Source organism: Podarcis filfolensis (genome assembly GCF_964270895.1).
Source record: "Podarcis filfolensis genome assembly, chromosome: 15".
In the NCBI taxonomy this organism is placed as follows: Eukaryota; Metazoa; Chordata; class Lepidosauria; order Squamata; family Lacertidae; genus Podarcis; species Podarcis filfolensis.
Window position 1 is genome coordinate 3,614,641 of NC_139618.1, and position 19,388 is coordinate 3,634,028.

A 19,388-nucleotide genomic window follows, 5' to 3' on the forward strand; every position below is an offset into this window, starting at 1 on the left:
ATGAGCTGCTAATTCACCGACATGCTCTGTGGCATCCCAGTCCAAACTGGGAATTAACTGGGAATGCTGGGAATCATCTGGGGCAAGGGCAAAGGACTCTTCGGGGCCCAGTTGCTCAAGGCAAGCTGCCGCCGAAAGAAATCTAATCCAACACGGTTCTGTGGTTTATTTCCCTCCCACCCCCCTCCAGGCAGCTTTCATCTATCAGCTACAAACCCGCTACTTGCAAAGCCAGGTATGGACCCATTAACCTGCTTGGGGGGGGGGTTGGGGGGCCGTCGCTGCGCCAAGGGGGTTGTGCAAACATTTCCTTTGGCATTTTGGACAGTCTGGGTAGTTGGCCTTGGTGAAGATTTGACGTTTTCATCCCCAAAAAGTTTTTGATCCGAGTTTCTACTGAAACGAGGCTGCATTTTAACGCTGTGTGTTAATCTTGTTTTTAAGTTGTATTTTAATCGATTGTTTTATACCTGGTGTTAGCCGCCCTGAACCCAATCATGGCTGGGGAGGGCGGGGTATAAATAATAATTATAATTATAATTATAATTATAATTATAATTATAATTATAATTATAATTATAATTATAATTATAATTATTATTATGAAACGTGTTTCTGGAGTGGGGTGGGGCAGCTTCTCGTTTGATTTATTCTTAGCAGCCTAACACAGTCAAGCACATTTTGAACCGTTAAAGACTGCTGGGGGGGGGCAGAGAGAGATGCTGGAGAGACTTTCCAAATCTTTTGTCAACCTTTCCCCAAAGGGATCCATCCCTGAGGGCAATTCCTCCAGGGTTTGAAGGTTGAGGGAGGTGGGGAGATGTAAACTGGGAGCCTTACCTGGGTGTGGGAACAGGCTGGCTAGCTGGCTGGGGAGGTGTGCTTAATTTTCCCTTTTTCTCCCCCCCCCCCCGGATCCCAGGCTATCCTCCTGCCCCAGGTGATCACGGGCGTCGTGGCCAATATCCTGAACGTGATCATGAACACTGTCTTCCTTTACTCCTTTGGGCTAGGAGTGGTGTAAGTTCGGGGTTCAGGGTTCGGGTCTTGTTGCTAACACAGAAATTCCTGGACAGCTTGGGATCCGGTTTCCCAAAAGGCCAAACTGTCCCTGCGTAGACCTGTAAGATCACTGGGGAAAGTTTTGCTCGTGGTGACCCCTACAGGATATCATGGGGCTGCGACCCCCAAAATTGGCATTTCCCACCCTTGCCGCTGCAACAGGGGAAGCAACGGGCTGTTGATGCCCTCCCTCTTTGATATCCACTCTGTGAGCCATTTTGGTGTGGACGGGGTTGGACTAGATGTCCTTTGGGGTGCCTTCCCACGCTACAATTCTGTGATTCTGTGACATGCTGGCTTATTTCAATGCTAGGCAACCGGGGGCAGTGGGAGTGTTTTATCTGCTGCATTACGGCCCGGGTGCACATATCTGTGTGCATTTAAGGTCCCCATCCCTAATTTGCGGGTTGCCATCTGATTGGATTTCACTTTGAATCCGATTTGATTTTAGGTTGTATCTTAACTGATCGCTTGATTTTATGGTAATATGTTATATATTTGATGTTAGCCGCTCTGAGCCTGGTTTTGGCCGGAGGGGGGCAGGGTATAAATAAAAATTATTATTATTATTATTATTATTATTATTATTATTATTATTATTATTATTACTATCTCCTCCCCAATTTATTTAAAAAATGAAAGCTAAGTTTCTAGTTCTCATGATTGCAAAGAAATCTGCTGCTAGCCCCGCCACCCACTCATAAAACTACATGGCAATGTGTTACTAGGACCACCAGCCTAAAGAAAAACTGAACCTGACATTCTCTCAATTCTTCCTCCTAACTTGCTCAATTTCCCCTCGCTGTTTCACAGGGGCTCTGCGTGGGCCAACACGCTGTCTCAGAATTTGCAGGCCCTCCTCCTCTTCCTGTATGTGTGGTGGAAGAAGATACACAAGGAGACCTGGGGAGGTACTTTATTATTATTATTATTATTATTATTATTATTATTATTATTATTATCAATTGCTTTTTATTAAAATTTATATACCACCATTCCTCCAAGGAGCTCAAAGAAGGCCATGCTGCCATCTCCCTGTTTTATTTCCTCTCAACAACCCTGTGAGGTAGGCTAGGCTAAGAAACAGCGGCCAGCCCAAAGATCACCCGGTGGCTGAGTCGGGTTTTGAACGGTGGCCTCCGAGGTCCCTAGTCCAGCACTATAACTGTGACACCCACCCCTGGGCTCTCTGCGAGGCGTTAAACCTGGGGATTATTTTTTAATTTTTGCCTTTGAGAAGGCAGCGTGGAAGGAGGGGAGAGCGAAAACCCTCTGGCAATGTCCTGTGCCGTTTGCGGGCGACTGCGGTGGGGGAAAAGCCTTTTAAGGGAGCCCCTTTGCAGTGATAGGTCAGGGTGGGTCACGTGACGCGCAGCTAATCAAAGCTTCTGGAATCTGGAAGCCTCTTTCTGCTGGTTCTTGCAGGCTGGACGCTCGACTGCTTGCAGGAGTGGGGCTCCTTCGTCCGCCTGGCTCTCCCCAGCATGCTGATGATCTGCATCGAGTGGTGGACATTTGAGATCGGCAGCTTCCTGGCGGGTGAGGCTAAGGCCGTGTCTCTATCTGCTTCCCTGTCCTGCATCTCCATTCCCCTGCTTCGTACCATGCCAAGTCAACAATCTGCAGTACCCCTTTCTCGCCACGACCAACGGCGGCACTGCAGAGCAGCACTCCCTGTTCCCTCAAGTCTTGCTGGTGCCCCAAACGCATCACTGCGCCCAGAGGCTAATCTTCCCTCTGTAGAATTATGGATCTGAGACAGGACACTTTAACCATTGGCTTCTCCTAAACTCAGATCCCCCTGGTGTAATATCCCTAGCGCTACAAGATTGTCACAAGTCTAAAATTGTCTATCCAAAGCTTCACTCTTGTGGTTTATCACCACAACAGCTACTCGCTTTGGGTTTTAGTAAAGAAAGCAGTCTAATTTGTCAGCGCCTAAATGATACCGAAGAGGGACGCGGGTGGCGCTGTGGGTCAAACCACAGAGCCTGGGGCTTGCCGATCAGAAGGTCGGTGGTTCGAATCCCCGCAACGGGGTGAGCTCCCGTTGCTCGGTCCCTGCTCCTGCCAACCTAGCAGTTCGAAAGCACGTCAGAGTGCAAGTAGATAAATAGGTACTGCTCCGGCGGGAAGGTAAATGGCGTTTTCGTGCGCTGCTCTGGTTCGCCAGAAGCGGCTTAGTCATGCTGGCCACATGACCCGGAAGCTGTACGCCGGCTCCCTCAGCCACTAAAGCGAGATGAGCGCCGCAACCCCAGAGTCGGCCACAACTGGACCTAATGCTCAGGGGTCCCTTTACCTTTACCTTTAAATGATACCGAGTGTCAGAACAACTTGGCCGCAATAAGGAACTTTTGTCCATGGCGTGACTATTTTCCACCTTCCCAGTTTGACTCTCTGGCACCCGATCTGCATAACCTAGCAATTCTAAAATATAGACACGCTTTTACTCTCGCAAGATTGAATGTGTTGCCCTCGGCTGGACTCGAGAGACGATTCCAACAGATTCCACACGAAAAACGCTTATGCCCCTGTGGAGATGGCAGTACAGAATTGGTGGCGCATGCCCTTCTGTCTTGCACTCCTTATAGAGACGCATGAGATTATCACCCCTCTTTTGCTGTCCATTCCGGGTCGCCCAACCACTGTCCCAGTGTCCTTTCTCTTGGCAGATCAAGATGAGCAGGTGACAGCAAAGGTTGCAAGGTTTTTAGCTGGGGCAATCAGAACAAGATCCACTACAGTCATACCTTGGGTTACAGACGCTTCAGGTTGCGTTTTTTTAGGTTACGGACCCGCCGAAACCCGGAAGTACCGGAAAAGGTTTCGGGGGTTGCACATGCACAGAAGCGCTAAATCATGCTTTGCGCATGCGCAGAGGTGCTGAATCGCAACCTGCGCGTGCACAGATGCACCGCTATGGGTTGTGAATGCTGTGGGTTGCAAACATGCATCCCGCATGGATCACGTTCGCAACCCGAGTGTCCACTATATTTGACTATTGATTCAAAACCCAAAAATATATTTTATATAATTACCTTTTGATTTCTATGCTTTGTATTTCGTATTGTTGTTTTACTGCTATGGCTGATGGCTGACGCAAATAAAGATTCATTCATTCATTCATTCTTGCTGGTGCAGAGAGTGAGCTGTGTCCAATTGGACCAGGCCAGCACCTCCTCCCCATTCACATGTCTGCCATTAAGTCTAAAGACCAGCATCTCCCGCCTCCTCCTTTTTGGCCTCTGATGACTCACCTGCTTTCAGTTCTCCTCCATAATTCCTCTGTGTCTCCTTTTCTTCCTCTTTCCTCCCCAAGGCATGATCAGTGTGGTCGAATTGGGCGCTCAGTCCATCATCTACGAACTGGCTACGGTCGCATATCTGGTGAGGAATTGAATTTCCTTGTACTGAGTGAGCCATTTTCGGCTAGAACTCGCCGTGCCGTTATCTCTTCACTCGAGTCTCCCGTTTTTATAAAAATTGCTGCTATTGTTCCAGTGACACCTGTTTATTTTGAATTCTCATTGCAGGTATTTGTTATACCTTAGTGGTTTGCACAACTTGGGCTTTTATACTTTGCAACACTATTTTGCAGCCCTTTTTTTGGCATGAATCATCCCAGTCAGAGATCTGCACTGATTCATCGCCAGACCAAATTCAAGTTGTTGCTGTTGTTAATTAAATTTGTATACCGCCTGATACCCGTAGATCTCAGGGTGGTTCACAAAATAAAATTACAATATACCATGTTTTTCGCTCTATAGGGCGCACCTGACCATAGGGTGCACCTAGTTTTCAGAGAGGGAAATCAATGAAAAAAATATGATTCCCCCCCCCCCCCAGCTCTGGGAGCAGCGGACAGGCTGCACGCAGCCTGTGCACTTCTCCCAGACCTTCTCCCTGCAATTGCGGGAGGTGGGGGAATTCCTCCATCACCCGCAAAAGCCCACAGGAGGGAGAAGGGACTGACTCGGCCAGTCAGTCCCTTCTCCCTCCTTGGGGAAAAGCCCCCAAGAGCGGCACGCTCTTTAAAGGCTGTGCGGCTCCTGCTGGCTTTTCTAGGAGGTGGGGGAATTCCCCCACCTCGTAGAAAAGCCCGCAGAAGCCGCGCAGCCTTTAAAGAGTGCGCGGCTTTTCGTGCTTTTGCGGGAGATGGGGGAATTCCCCCATCTCCCGCAAAAGCCCACAGGAGCCGTGCACCCTTTAAAGAGCGCACAGCTCCTGTGGGCTTTTCGACCTTCCCGCTACCCCCCGAGCCTGTGGGGCTGGCGGTGGGGGAAAGCGCTGCTTTCCCACACCGCCAGCCTCAAAGACCAGACTCTCCTGGCTTCAGCGAAAGCAACGTGAAGCCTCTGGAGCACAAGCTTTGGAGGCTTCGCGTTGCTATCGCTGAAGCCAGGGAGCCTGCATTCGCTCCATAGGACGCACACACATTTCCCCTTAATTTTTGGAGGGGAAAAAGTTTGTCCTATAGAGCGAAAAATACGGTAAAAAGCACAAAATACGTAATTAAAATTAAAACAAATACTATTGGTATATAAAACCCTTAACAGCTTGGGACCAGTTTACTTGTGGGAACGCTTTACTCCCTATATGCCCTTCGATCTGTAGAACTGGCACAGCTACACTCATTTCAAACTTTTAAGAGATTGTTCTTTTAGTGTGGCATCACCTACCCTTGGGAACTCCCTGCCTATAGACATCGGACAGCTTCTTTCACTGTACACATTTTGGTGCCTCCTCCAAACATTATTTTAGGCAAGCCTGTCCAGTCCTGTAGAATATTGACCTGTGTTTTAATCTGGTTGTTTTTTAAAAAAAGTTTTTTGTTGATTTTAGTTATTTTTGAAGCTTTTAAATAGCTGTTTTTAACTGGCAGGAGGGATCGGTTGCTGAAAATTTCATTGCTTTGATATTTTTGTAAACCGCCTTGCGGTGTGTGTGTGTGGTTTTGTGTTCCGTTTTAAAATTCAGCGGTATATATATTTTACAAAACAAAATAAACGTGCTTACTGAATAGGCGTCACCACACACTTTTGAGTAAACATCCCTAGAATTGCACTGTTGTGGCCATCTTCTCTCTCCCCCCCCCAACGCACAACTTCAAAAAAGAAACTCTCCAAATACAGTCACACCTCAGGTTACAGCCGCTTCAGGTTGCGTTTTTTCAGATTACGGACCCGCCGAAATCCGGAAGTACCGGAATGGGTTACTCCCGGGTTTCGGCAGCCACGCATGCGCAGAAGCGCTAAATCACAACCTGCACAGACGCGCTGCTGCGGGTTGTGAACGCTGTGGGTTGCGAACTGCATCCACTGTACTTTTTTTTAGCCTTAAAGGGGCTGTTGCTTTCGCTCCTCACTCCCTTTGACTGCAGAATATTTTGCCCCCTTGGTTAATCCTCTCTCCTGTCGCCCCACCAGCTACCGCAAGGCATGAGCGTTGCCTCCAGCGTCCGAGTGGGGAACGCCCTGGGGGCTGGTGACGTCCAGCAAGCCAAACTGTCCTGCATCACGGGGCTCCTCTGCACGGGTGTGTATGTCTCTTTAAGGCTGTCCCAGTCCCTCTGGTAGTGGGCGGAGCTCTCTTTCCCAGGAAGGGTTCATCCTTAAAGGGGCAGCGTCCCCTAGGCTCAGGGGCAGAGAACCCTCTATTCTCACAAGCATATTCTCATATTCTCACATATTCTCACAAGCGACCTTCTGGGGGCCATGTGATAGTGATGGAAAGGGCCAGAGACAAAGAGATCGAGAGAGAGAGAGGGTGAAAGAACAGGTGCAAGGGGTTTCTACGCACCCATTCCTATCTGCCGTCCTGCAGAACGTCCTCCCATCTTGGGAAAGGGGGCGGGGCTTGGGGAGGCGGGATCTGGAGTGTCCCAAGGGAGCCACAGAGGGCCGCATTCAGACCTGAGGTTCCCCCACCCTGGCATGAGAGATGTGCTACCTCTGAGGCACATTCAGACCGTTGCCAGAGGAGCTCTTTAAATAGTGTTGCATTTTTTAATGTGTGACATTTTTGTGTATTTTTGGTCTTTGTTGGAAGCCGCCCAAAGTGGCTGGGGAAACCCAGCCAGATGGGCGGGGTACAAATAATTAATTAATTAATAAATAATAATAATAATAATAATAATAATAATAATAATAATAATATAAAAACGCTTCTGATCTGATCTCTCTCTCCTGTCCCAGGTGTGTTTGCTATGGTGTTTGCTGGCCTTCTGGCAGCCGTGAAGGACGTGGTAGCCTACGTCTTTACCAGCGACAGGTAGGTCATTCAAACCTGGAGCAGGAAATTCCTTCAGCATTGATCTGGGCAAATAGGCGGACTGCTCAGAGATTCTCAACTTAAAAATGGAAAGCGTAATGCTGGTGGTCAACAAAAGAGGTTTAAAGACTCTCTCAAAAGAATGTGGTATAAACACCGACAACTGGGAAACGCTGGCCTGCGAGCGCTCCAGTTGGAGAACAGCCTTTGCCAAAGGCGTCATGGGCTTTGAAGACACTCGAACTCAGGACGCAAGGGAGAAACGTGCTAAGAGGAAGGCACGCTTGGCAAATCCACACTGTGATCAGCTCCTGCCCGGAAACCCATGTCCCCACTGTGGAAGGATGTGTGGATCCAGAATTGGCCTCCACAGTCACTTACGGACTCACTGTTAAGACCACGTTTATGGAAGACAATCTTACTCAGCTACAAGTGGTCACCAAAGAAGTTTAAACACAAAATGCATTAAAAGCAGGACAAAACAGCAACCAATAATACATAATTATGGTGGAGAAAATTACACTAAATTTGAGATTTTGACAGGGACTAGAACCTCCAAACCCATATTTATTTGATTTGGCATTCTTTTATTACAACAGAGACATCTTTTTCAAAGCAACCCTTTTGTAAGCCTGGCAAATGCAAAACTATACTTGATGATCTGATAATGCTGATATTCTTTACTGGGACTTGGTTATTTTAACCCGTTTTAAACTGGGCTGATCCTACGTGCCTATTTTGTAGCTTTGTTTTTCATCTTTTAATTTTTTTCTGTTAATTGTTATCTCTGTTTTATATACGTTATAAAATGAAATAATGCTTTTTTAAAAAACCTCAAAAACCACAAAAAAGCCCACCTTCTTTCCTTGCCCATTCTCAGTCTTGTCTTTCCTCCCCGACAGAGAGATCATCGCCCTGGTTGCCAAAGTGATGATGATTTTCGCCCCTTTCCATCTGCTGGATGCAATAGCGGTGAGTTCAGTACAGCATGAATTGGTACCCATGGCTCTGTGTGGCTGCAAACCCTGTAGTTTCACTAGGGGGCAGCACAAGCACAGAACGTGGTTCTTCCTTTTCCTGTTCTCAGGTTTAAAACTTAGCAAGCTGCTAGACCTCATGTTCATAAACATATTTTTGAAGCCATTCGGCCAGTCAATCTTCGGCTGCCAAATAAACCTTTCCAGGGTTTGGAGATCTAGTTTTTTCCCTGTCTTGTGGGTATTCTCCCAACACTGCCCCAGCCCCAGCAAGCAAAAATTGCTCACAAATAATTTTCGGATGGAATGTAAACGGAGAGGAGTTGTGCAAATGGATTCAGCTTGCCTCATATAAGCAGCTTTCCTGTTAAAATTATTGGACTTAGCTGAGGTGGCAAAGTTGGCGTGTTTAATCAGAGAAAAATATTTTTTAATATTTACGAAAGACTGGAAACCCCTTATAGACTCTTTGTGGAAAAGAAAATGGAACTGTTGATATCTGGGTTTGAATTAAACATTGGTTTATAGAACCATTGAGTGTTATCTTGGGAGTGGATGTTTTAAATATTTTTCTATATACTGTATAGCCGACAAACGAAGAATTGGAAGTTCTTTCTTTCTTTCTTTCTCCCCTTCTCCTTTCTTCATTTTGGTTTGTGTTTTATTTGGATTAGTTTTTTTTTAACTTTGATAAAAAGATATTGGATATTAATCTCTGTATTTTTTTCAAACTTTAATATTTATTTATTTTAAAGAAAAAAACCCAACCCTTTGAGGTAGGCCAGGGTTTTGACGCTCTCCCACACTGACACTGTTGCTGAACTGGTATAATTTTAGCCCACTCTCCTTCTCATCCCCTCTCCAGGCCACCTGCGGCGGAATACTGAGAGGAGCAGGAAAACAGAAGATTGGTGCCATCGCCAACGCCATCGGCTATTACACCATTGGGCTTCCCATTGGCATCACACTTATGTTTAGGTACAAGCTTGGAGTGATGGGTACGTATCTCAGTAGGCCAACGCCAGCTGACGTTTGCTTAAAAAGAAAGAAAAAGAAATTTAATTTAATACCTGCTGGTCATTTTTTTCTAAGAGACATCAAGGATTGTGTGTGCTTGTTCACCTCTTCCCTCCTCATCCTGTTTTCCTTTTGTGTCGTGTCTTTTTTTTATTCTAAGCCTGTGGGCAGGGACTATGTGTCTGTGTCTTTACTCACACCAGGAGCCATGCTGATTGAAGAGCAGGATATAAATGCTTTCAACAAATGGAAAAAAAAAGAGCAAAGCCTTTGTTTGGGACCTGCCACTAGGTCCCTTCGCTCAGCTGTCTCCAAGATCCAGCCGGACCAGGTGGGGGGGGGACCTGTGGCTCCTCCGGATGTTGCGGAACTACAACTCCCATCAGCCCTAGCAAGCATGGCTAATGGCCAGAGATGATGGGAGCTGTAGTTCAGCAGCATTCGGAGGGCCCAAATTTCCCTCACAGCTTTGTATTTATTATAATAATGAATAATAAAAAAATTTTATTTATATCCCGCCCTCCCCAGCCGAAGCCGGGCTCAGAGCGGCTAACAACAGTAACATGATACAACATTCTAAAATCAATTCATTCTAAAAGCAGTTCAAATCAGATTAATGGCAACCATTGGGCTAGAGTTCTGTGAGGATTGCCAAAGGAGGGGGTCAGACTGTGCCTCGGCCAAAGGCCTGGTGGAACAGCTCTGTCTTGCAGGCCCTGTGGAAAGATGTCAAATCCCGCAGGGCCCTTGTCTCTTGTGACAGAGCCTTCCACCAGATCGGGGCCACAGCCGAAAAAGCCCTGGCTCTGGTTGAGGCCAGCCTAACCTCCCTGTGGCCCGGGACCTCCAAGATGTTATTTGGTCCTCCGTGGGACATACCAGGAGAGGCGGTCCTGTAGGTACGAGGGTCCTAGGCCGTATAGGGCTTTGAAGGTTTAAACCAGCACCTTGAACCTGATCCTGCACTCCACCGGGAGCCAGTGCAGCTGGTATAGCACCGGGTGAATGTGATCTCGCAGCGAGGACCCCGTAAGGAGTCTCGCCGCGGCATTCTGCACCCGCTGGAGTTTCTGGGTCAGTCTCAAGGGCAGCCCCACGTAGAGCGAATTACAATAATCCAGTCTGGAGGTGACCGTCGCATGGATCACAGTGGCTGTGTATTAGGATGCTGCCTTATGCCAAGTCAAGTTGGACAACCCAATACTACCTGCTCTGACTGGCAGAGCACCACTCACTTTGGGAACTGCTGATTTAACATTTGTTGTAGTTCCAAAAACCGCTGGGGTGAGATGCACCGGGTTTGTTTTTTAAATGATTTTTATTGGCTTTACATATAATTATGTAACTTCAGATCCTCTTATTTTATCTCTGGCTCAACTGAGCCTGACAACTTCGTTCCCTCCCATCTGATGGTTTACAACAGGCACCCCCAACCTTCGGCCCTCCAGGTGTTTTGGACTACAGTTCCCATCATCCCTGACCACTGGTCCTGTTAGCTAGGGATCATGGGAGTTGTAGGCCAAAACATCTGGAGGGCTGCAGGTTGGGGATGGTGAATGGTTTCTTTAAATATTAAGGTTCATTATTGTTTCACAAGATGCGTGTCTCTTTAAAGGCCAGAGCAAATAACATGACCTAGTTTTACAGCTGTGAAGCAGTACAGCAGGTGCTGTTAAGTTGTATTAATTAAGCTGTGTCAGCAATGAGGTATTGTATATAAAGAGCAGCATGTAGCTCTCTCAGTCCCCTGGTGAATGGGATGGTGGATGGGTCATGCTTATTGATATAATGTAATTTAGTGTAAAAGGGGTTTTCGTTTTTGTTGTTAATGCCTAGCAAAAATTACTTTTGCATTTCGTGAATGTGTGGTCTCCCCAGCATGCCTTCTGCAGTGCAACTAGTCTGCAAAATAACCAACTGGGGATGCCTGGTTCACAAAATGAAACTTTCCATCTTTACATTTCGCTTCGTTTCCTATCCTTGTCATATCACTACCTAAAATATTAAGTTACTCAACCTGAATAGGTAGCAATTTCCTCTTACAAACCTTCAGGTAGCCCTGCTATAATGATGTGAACTGCTTACAATTGTCTTTCAAACATGATATACATTTGTTCCAGTCCTTTTGGAATGCTTGGTCTCGCTGGTTCCGAATTCTTCCCGTCAGTTTCGCCAGTTCTGCAAAGTCCATCATCCTCATCTGCCACTCTGCTTTTCTTGGGGTGCCCTGGGTTTGGGAAGCTTGACTTGTACACAGAATAAATAAATACTCTAACCCTACTGGACGGTTCAGGGACACGGGTGGCGCTGTGGGTTAAACCACAGACCCTAGGACTTGCCGATCAGAAGGTTGGCGGTTCGAATCCCCACGGCGGGGTGAGCTCCTATTGCTCAGTCCCTGCTCCTGCCAACCTAGCAGTTCGAAAGCACGAAGTGCAAGTAGATAAATAGGTACCGCTCCAGCGGGAAGGTAAACGGTGTTTCACCAGAAGCGGCTCAGTCATGCTGGCCACATGACCTGGAAGCTGTACGCTGTACGCCGGCTCCCTCGGCCAATAAAGCAAGATGAGCGCCACAACCCCAGAGTCAGCCACGACTGGACCTAATGGTCAGGGGTCCCTTTACCTTTACTAGATGGTTCATCTGAGGGATCTTGTTCTCTCTCTCTCTCTCTCTTTAGGCCTGTGGACGGGGCTGATCGTCTGTATCTCCCTCCAAGCTGCCTCTTTCCTGGTCCTCGTCCTGCGAGCCGACTGGAAAAAGGCCTCGGAAGAGGTGAGGCTCCAGAGCACCGGTTCCTTTGGTTTCCGTAAGTGGGCGGGTCCCAGCCTCCCCCAGGGGAAAGGGGGCACCTCATGGAATCATAGAGCGGTAGAGCTGGAAAGGGAGCCCCAAAGGACATCTAGCCCAACCCCTTGCAAAGAAACGCAGGGGAAGAATCCTTGATAGCTGGCCACCCACCCTCTGCTTAAAAGCCAGAGGAGATCGTCTGACAGCTTCCAAGCTTGTCCGTTCCTCTGTTGAATGACTCTTATCATCCTTCCTGATGTTTAGAGAGAATCTGCTTTCCGCAACTTGAATCCGTTGCTTCGAGTCCTATCGTCTGGAGCAGCAGAATAATAATACAGAGGACGCTGGGGTTGCGAACGTGATCCGTGCGGGGTGCACATTTGCAACCCACAGTGGCATGTCTGTGCATGCACGGGTTGCGATTCGGCACTTCTGTGCAAAGCGTGATTTAGTGCTTCTGCGCATGCGTGACCGCCGAAACCCAAAGTAACCCGTTCCGGTACTTCCTGGTTTCGGTGGGTGTGTAACCCGAAAAAACGCAACCTGAAGCGGCTGTAAGCCGAGGTATGACTGCATAGTCAAACCCCGGTTGTTGAACATAATCCGTTCCGGAAGCACGTTCGGCTTCCAAAACGTTTGACAACCGAGGCGCAGCTTCCGATTGGCTGCAGGAGCTTCAAGCAGAAGCCCATCAGACGTTCGGCTTCCGAAAAATGTTCGTAAACCGGAGCATTTACTTCTGGGTTTTCGGCGTTCAGGAGCCGAAACGTTCCAGAACAGAGGCGTTCGGGATCCGAGGTTTGACTGTAACAACAATAGCATCATCAATAGTAATTTAATTGTTTAAATGCTGCCCATCTAACTGGGTTGCCCCAGCCACTCTGTGCAGCTCCCAACAAAATATTAAAAAGAACATGTGGTCTGAGACCTGCCCAGAGCGTTTGGCCCCTGCTGGATTGATGCAAAACACATAAAAGACAAATATCCTCTTCTGCCATGGGGGGTGCTGAACTCTCGGCCTCACAGGAACTCTTCCTTCCTCAGTTCCCTGAAAGAGACGCAAAAGGTTTTTGTGTGTTTCTTGGGCTCTGCTTTCCTTCAGAAATTTCACACCCCAGTTTGTGGTTTTAAGGCAAAGGTGTGTCGTCAAGGTGGGAAAAGTGCCGTACTGAAAACGAGGAGCTCCAGAAACCTGACGATCCAAATTAAAATGTTGGGATTCTGCTCCCGGCTTCCAAATGAGAGGCAACGGGTTGCGGCGAGCTTTGCTCAGAAGTTGGAAATCGAGACCCCTAAGCTAGCCGTGCCCATTATTCCCAGTGGGACTGTTTTGAGCAGGACTAGCATGGGAGACAGCCTTCGCAGGAGACGTACTGAAATTAGCTGCCCTTAATTAGGCGCACCCATTAACTTCAAGGGGTCTACTCTAGGTAAGATGAGAGTTGGATGGTACCCAGTACAGTGGTACCTCAGGTTCAGTACTTAATTCGTTCCGGAGGTCCGTTCTTAACCTGAAACTGTTCTTAACCTGAAGCACCACTTTAGCTAATGGGGCCTCCTGCTGCCGCCGCACCGCAGGAGCCCGATTTCTGTTCTCATCCTGAAGCAAAGTTCTTAACCTGAAGCACTATTTCTGGCTTAGTGGAGTCTGTAACCTGAAGCGGATGTAACCTGAGGTACCACTGTACTTTTCGGAGAGATGTGCAGTTGTGAAAGTATTCAGGCGTCTAACGAAGGGCGACTTAATGAGCCTTGATTGGGACGTCATGGGAAATGTGTGCTATGGGTGTTAACCCTGAGATCTCTCCTCTCTCTCTCCCCCCCATCCCAAATTTTTCATCTCCTAGGCTCAGAGCCGAGCAGGGCTGACAGCCAGACTACAGACCGGCAGTTCTGAGGACATTTCTGCTAATAAACCGGTGCCCTTAGGTAATTTTTCAATGGGGGTGGGAATGAATGGGGTTGAGAGAATGATATATATATTTTGGGGGGGGGGAGATGAATGGGGCTGGGAGTGATTCCTTTTCCCGCTTGTCCCCGATTATATAAACGTCAGGTGGGGCACAGAGGAGAGCGGAGCCTGCAACATTTTCCCACCTTCGCCGCATCAAGCAGTTGGTCCCTTACCTTTCCCGCCCCGACCTGGCCACAGTGTTCCATGCGAAGGTCACCTCCAGGCTTGACTACTGTAATTCGCTCTACGCGGGGCTGCCCTGGAAGCTGTCCCAGAAACTCCAGCAGGTGCAGAATGCTGCAGCGAGGCTCCTCACGGGGTCTCTGCCATGGGAGCATATTCACCCAGTGCTTTTCCAGCTGCACTGGCTCCCGGTGGAGTACAGGGTCAGATTTAAGGTGCTGGCTTTGACCTTTAAAGCCCTTCATGGCCTAGGACCCTCATACCTACAGGACCACCTCTCCCGGTATGGCCCACGGAGGACCTTAAGGTCCATAAATAGCAACACCCTAGAGGTCCTGGGCCCTAAGGAAGTCAAATTAGCCTCAGCCAGTGCCAGGGCCTTTTCAACACTGGCTCCAGCCTGCTGGAACGCTCTGTCTCATGAGACCAGGGCCCTGTGGGATCTGATTTCTTTCTGCAGGGCCTGTAAGACAGAGCTGTTCCGCCTGGCCTTTGGCTTGGAGCCAATTTGATTCCCTCCCCCTCTTTCTTTTTTATTTTTCCTTTCTCCTGTGATGAGGCTGCATTTTAATATTTTAATGTTTCAATATTTTAATGTTGTATTTTAATCTTGTTTTTAAGTTGTAATCATTCAACTTGTTTTTATTATTGCTTGTTAGCCGCCCTGAGCCCGGCCTTGGCTGGGGAGGGCAGGGTATAAATAAAAATTATTATTATTAAAGTTTCGCTTTTAAAACCCAGTTCCTCGCAAGACAGCTTGATCACCATAACTGCTCTTCCCTGTGCGATACGTGGCCCGGGGCAGGTTTCCAAGGGTTAAGTTCCTAGAATTGTGGGGTTGGATGGGGCCCCCGGGGGTCATCCGGCCTAGCCCCCTGGCCATGCCGGAATCGCAGCTCAGGAATCGCCGAGAGATGGCTCACCCTGGCCTCTACTTTGCCTCTTGACCCCCTCTGCTTCTCCCTCTGTTTCTGGACTGCTCTCTGCCGCAGCCTCTTCCTGCTCACTAAGCCCTGTTCGGATACCTCCTTCTCCCATTCTTCCCCCTCTTTGGGCTCTGAGCCTTCTTCCCTTGGGGGATCCTCAGCTCATTCCCCCACATCTCTGCGCCCAACCAGACAATGACATACAGCAATGAAAGGGGTGAGTAAGATTGGGAAATAATAATAATAGTATTTATTTATTTATTTATTTATGCATTCATTCCCCGCCCATCTGGCTGGGTTTCCCCAGCCACTCTGGGCGGCTTCCAACAGGATATTAAAAACACAGTAAAAGATCAAACATTTAAAACTTCCCTTAGCAGGGCTGCCTTCAGATGTCTTCTAAAAGTCAGATAGTTGTTTATTTCCTTGACATCTGACGGAAGGGCGTTCCACACGGCAGGCATCACCAAGAAGGCCCTCTGCCTGGTTCCCTGTAACCTCACTTCTCTCGGGGAGGGAACTGCCAGAAGGCCCTCGGAGCTGGACCTCAGTGTTCGGGCAGAATGATGGGGGTGGAGACGCTCCTTCAGGTATACTGGGCCATTTAGGGCTTTAAAGATCAGCACCAACACTTTGAATTGTGCCCGGAAATGTCCTGGGAGCCATGCAGGTCTTTCAAGAGCGGTGTTATGTGGTCTTGGTGGCCGCCCCCAGTCCCCAGTCTAGCTGCCGCATTCTGGATTAGTTGTAGTTTCTGGGTCACCTTCAAAGGTAGCCCCACGTAGAGCGCATTGCAGTAGTCCAAGCGGGAGATAACCAGAGCAGTGATGGAGAGAGAAAAGGGGCGAGAAACCCTTTCCTTTTTGCAACTGCGGCCTTACGCACTGCCAGGACGCGGCCCGCAACCGATTTCCCCTTCGTGGATTGTGGAAAAGCCGCCCCCCTGAACTAACGGCGAGGTTTTCTACCCCACAGCCTACCTCACGATGGAAACGGAGGTCCCCAACGGAGACGCTCTCGCTGGCATGGACCACGTGATGGAGCACCCGCCGCAAGACCAGCTGATTCCCCCGGAAGAGCTCACTTCGTCTGGCGTGGAAGTCTTGTCCGGGAAACAGCTGCTTTTGCACCGGGGGCTGGCTGTGGCGTTGGCCGTCTCCGTTTTGGTTGCAGGCGTCCTGATCCGCCTCCTGTTGCAGAACGGGTAAGGCGCCGAGGGGCGGCAGGCGGACCCCATCGAGGACAGAAGACACCTGGGAACTCTCTTCAATTCTGGATGAACCCCTTTCCTTCCTGGGGCTCGGCCAGGTGTGTGTCGCACAAAAGAGAACCACTTAGCCAGTCACCCTTGGCCTGAAGGATGGGGGAATATTTCCTGGGCTGGCCTGAGCCGCTCTGCTTTCGTTGGGAAGAGTTGGCCGACTCAAGAAAAGGATAATCGGGTATCACTATGAGGATGTTCAAGCGATGGGTCACTGTTACTCAGTTCTTCTTTTCCTGGAAGTTTATTTTCAACCAGACTTTCCCCCTTGCAGCTCAAATCTTTTTTGAGTATCTCCCCACACCCCGTTTTAAAAATATTTCAATAACTAGCCTGCGGTTGTTGAACCCCGAGGCGCGAGATCAAGGACTTGGTTCATGCCGCAGACTTTATTATCTTGAGATGTGGACCCTGCCGGTTTTATGCGTCGTGAGCTCAGAGCTCGTTAAGTTTCCTTTGGCAACCTCTAGCCGAAAAAGCACCTTTTCTGTGACCCCTTTTTTCCCAGTAATTCTGCATTTTGGTATGGTTCAGGGTTTTTATGAATAAACCGAGTTTTCTGAGTTGTTTTAATAGAGTGCCAGGTCAAGTGCCTCTTCGATGACACCGGCAGAAGTTCTGAGCCAGGTGTGTGGGAAACGTCGGCCCGAGCTGAACTACAACTCTCCTCCGCTGCAGCAAGGGTGTTGGGAGTTGTAGTTCAGCAACGTCCGGAGGGGGACAAAGGCTCCCCACGCCTGTTCCGCCCCAACAGACATTGCTAAATAACAAGTGGGAACTGTAAGAAAGTGCTGCCGGCTGTTCAGGCTGCTAGCCCGTCTGCCGTAAACTCCCTTCCTTTCCCCCAAAAGGCCCTTGGTGCTCTAATAATAATAATAATAATAATAATTATTATTATTATTATTATTATTATTATTATTATTATTATTATTATCTATTTATACCCAGCCCTTCCCAGTTCAAAAACCGGGCTCAGGGCGGCTAACAACAAATTTAAAACACTTAATTATAAAAGCAGCTTAAATTCAGTATAAAAACATGAATAACAATAAAATTCAAAAATCAATTTAGGGGAAATAAGCATTGGATAACCCCCAGGGTAGCTGGCTGAGTTGGTCCTACTTGGGCCAGCGAGGAGGCCAGGGGAGAATTAGCTGTGGGGTCTCAGAGAAGGTGATCTTCATAAAAGGGGAGGAGGAGGGAAGAGAAGGGAAATAAAAGATCAGGCTGAATTCAGATTAAAGGCCAGGCGGAATAGCACTGTCTTACAGGCCCAACGGAAGGAGGTTAAATCCTGAAGGGCCGTAGTCTCATGGGACACAGCATTCCACCAGGTCGGAGCCATCACTGAGAAGGCCCTGGTCACTAACTGGCTGTGCTCAGGCCCCATTGCGGGGTTTTGAGGCTCCGCTCTCTTGCTTGTGGTTATTTTTGTTGGATGATTGAGGGCAGATTAAAGAATGCAGCTTGCTCCTACGGGAGGCAGCTATGGCTACCAGCCTGGATGGCTTTAAAGGAGGATTGTTTAGTCGTTTAGTCATGCCCAACTCTTCGTGACCCCCTGGACCAGAGCACGCCAGGCACTCCTGTCTTCCACTGCCTCCCGCAGTTTGGTCAAACTCATGCTGGTAGCTTCGAGAACACTGTCCCACCATCTCGTCCTCCGTCATCCCCTTTTCCTTGTGCCCTCCATCTTTCCCAACATCAGGGTCTTTTCCAGGGAGTCTTCTCTTCTCATGAGGTGGCCAAAGTATTGGAGCCTCAGCTTCAGGATCTGTCCTTCCAGGGAGCACTCAGGGCTGATTTCCTTCAGAATGGAGAGGTTTGATCTTCTTGCAGTCCATGGGATTCTCCAGAGTCTCCTCCAGCACCAGAATTCAAAAGCATCCATTCTTCGGCGATCAGCCTTCTTGATGGTCCAGCTCTCACTTCCGTACATCACTACTGGGAAAACCATAGCTTTAACTATGCGGACCTTTGTCGGCAAGGGGATGTCTCTGCTAAAGAAGGATTAGATAAATTCATAGCGGAAAAGGCTGCTGGCCAGAATGGCTCTGTTCTGCCCTCCACAGAACATGCTTCTGAATGCTAGTTGCTGGAAACCACAGCAGGGGAGAGTTGCTCTTTTGCTCGGATCCTGCCTGCTTGGTTTCCCTTTGGGGCACCTGGCTGGCCAGTGTGAGAACAGAATGCTGGACTAGACAGGCCATTGGCCTAATCCAGCTGTATTTCCTTACATTCTGCAGATTGTATTTTGCATTTCTGCAAATGTCTCCCGCTGGTGCATGGACCCGGCGTACTGATTCTTTGGCCTTCCAGTTGCTGCTGAGCTACAACTCCCACCATCCTTGGCCATTAGCCTTGTTGGCTCGGTGCTGGTGGGAGTTATAGTTTAGTGACACCCTGTAGGAGCCAAACCTTCCCTGCTCCTGGCACAGATAGCGTTTTGGCTGCAGTCAAAAAGAGTTTGCTATTAGTAAAGGTAAAGGGACCCCTGACCATTAGGTCCAGTCGTGGCCGACTCTGGGGTTGCGGCGCTCATCTCGCTTTATTGGCCGAGGGAGCCGTTGTACAGCTTCCGGGTCATGTGGCCAGCATGACGAAGCCGCTTCTGGCGAACCAGAGCAGCGCACGGAAACGCCGTTTACCTTCCCGCTGGAGCGGTACCTATTGGTCTACTTGCACTGGTGTGCTTTCAAACTGCTAGGTTGGCAGGAGCAGGGACCGAGCAACAGGAGCTCACCCCGTCACGGGGATTTGAACCGCCAAGCTTCTGATCGGCAAGTCCTAGGCTCTGTGGTTTAACCCACAGTGCCACCCGTGTCCCTTGCTATTAGTATGTAGCAGAAATAGAGCGGGGAGACAGGGACCCTCAAACCTTCAGATGTTGTCCAACTCTCATCAGCCCCAGCCAACATGCTCTGTCGCTGAGCTACAATCCTAAG

At 48.7% G+C, this 19,388-nt stretch overlaps 1 protein-coding gene across 3 annotated transcripts in view; it reads left to right on the forward strand.

The window, feature by feature from the left end:
* Nucleotides 1-17,016, forward strand: part of LOC310750059 (multidrug and toxin extrusion protein 2-like) — a gene marked incomplete at its 3' end in the record, with an annotated part of 29,527 nt that extends 12,511 nt beyond the window's left edge. For 2 of the 3 annotated variants that reach the window (XM_083587695.1, XM_083587697.1), the window contains exons 6-17: nt 191-235; nt 923-1,020; nt 1,876-1,973; nt 2,488-2,601; nt 4,385-4,452; nt 6,492-6,600; nt 7,260-7,335; nt 8,238-8,307; nt 9,178-9,310; nt 12,010-12,104; nt 13,967-14,048; nt 16,158-17,016. In XM_083587695.1, coding sequence (XP_083443821.1) covers nt 191-235; nt 923-1,020; nt 1,876-1,973; nt 2,488-2,601; nt 4,385-4,452; nt 6,492-6,600; nt 7,260-7,335; nt 8,238-8,307; nt 9,178-9,310; nt 12,010-12,104; nt 13,967-14,048; nt 16,158-16,390 — 1,221 coding nt within the window. Of the gene's footprint in view, nt 1-190; nt 236-922; nt 1,021-1,875; nt 1,974-2,487; nt 2,602-4,384; nt 4,453-6,491; nt 6,601-7,259; nt 7,336-8,237; nt 8,308-9,177; nt 9,343-10,493; nt 10,641-12,009; nt 12,105-13,966; nt 14,049-16,157 lie in introns of those variants that run through there. The other variant, XM_083587696.1, reaches the window with a different exon arrangement.
* Nucleotides 17,017-19,388: the final 2,372 nt, after the last annotated feature.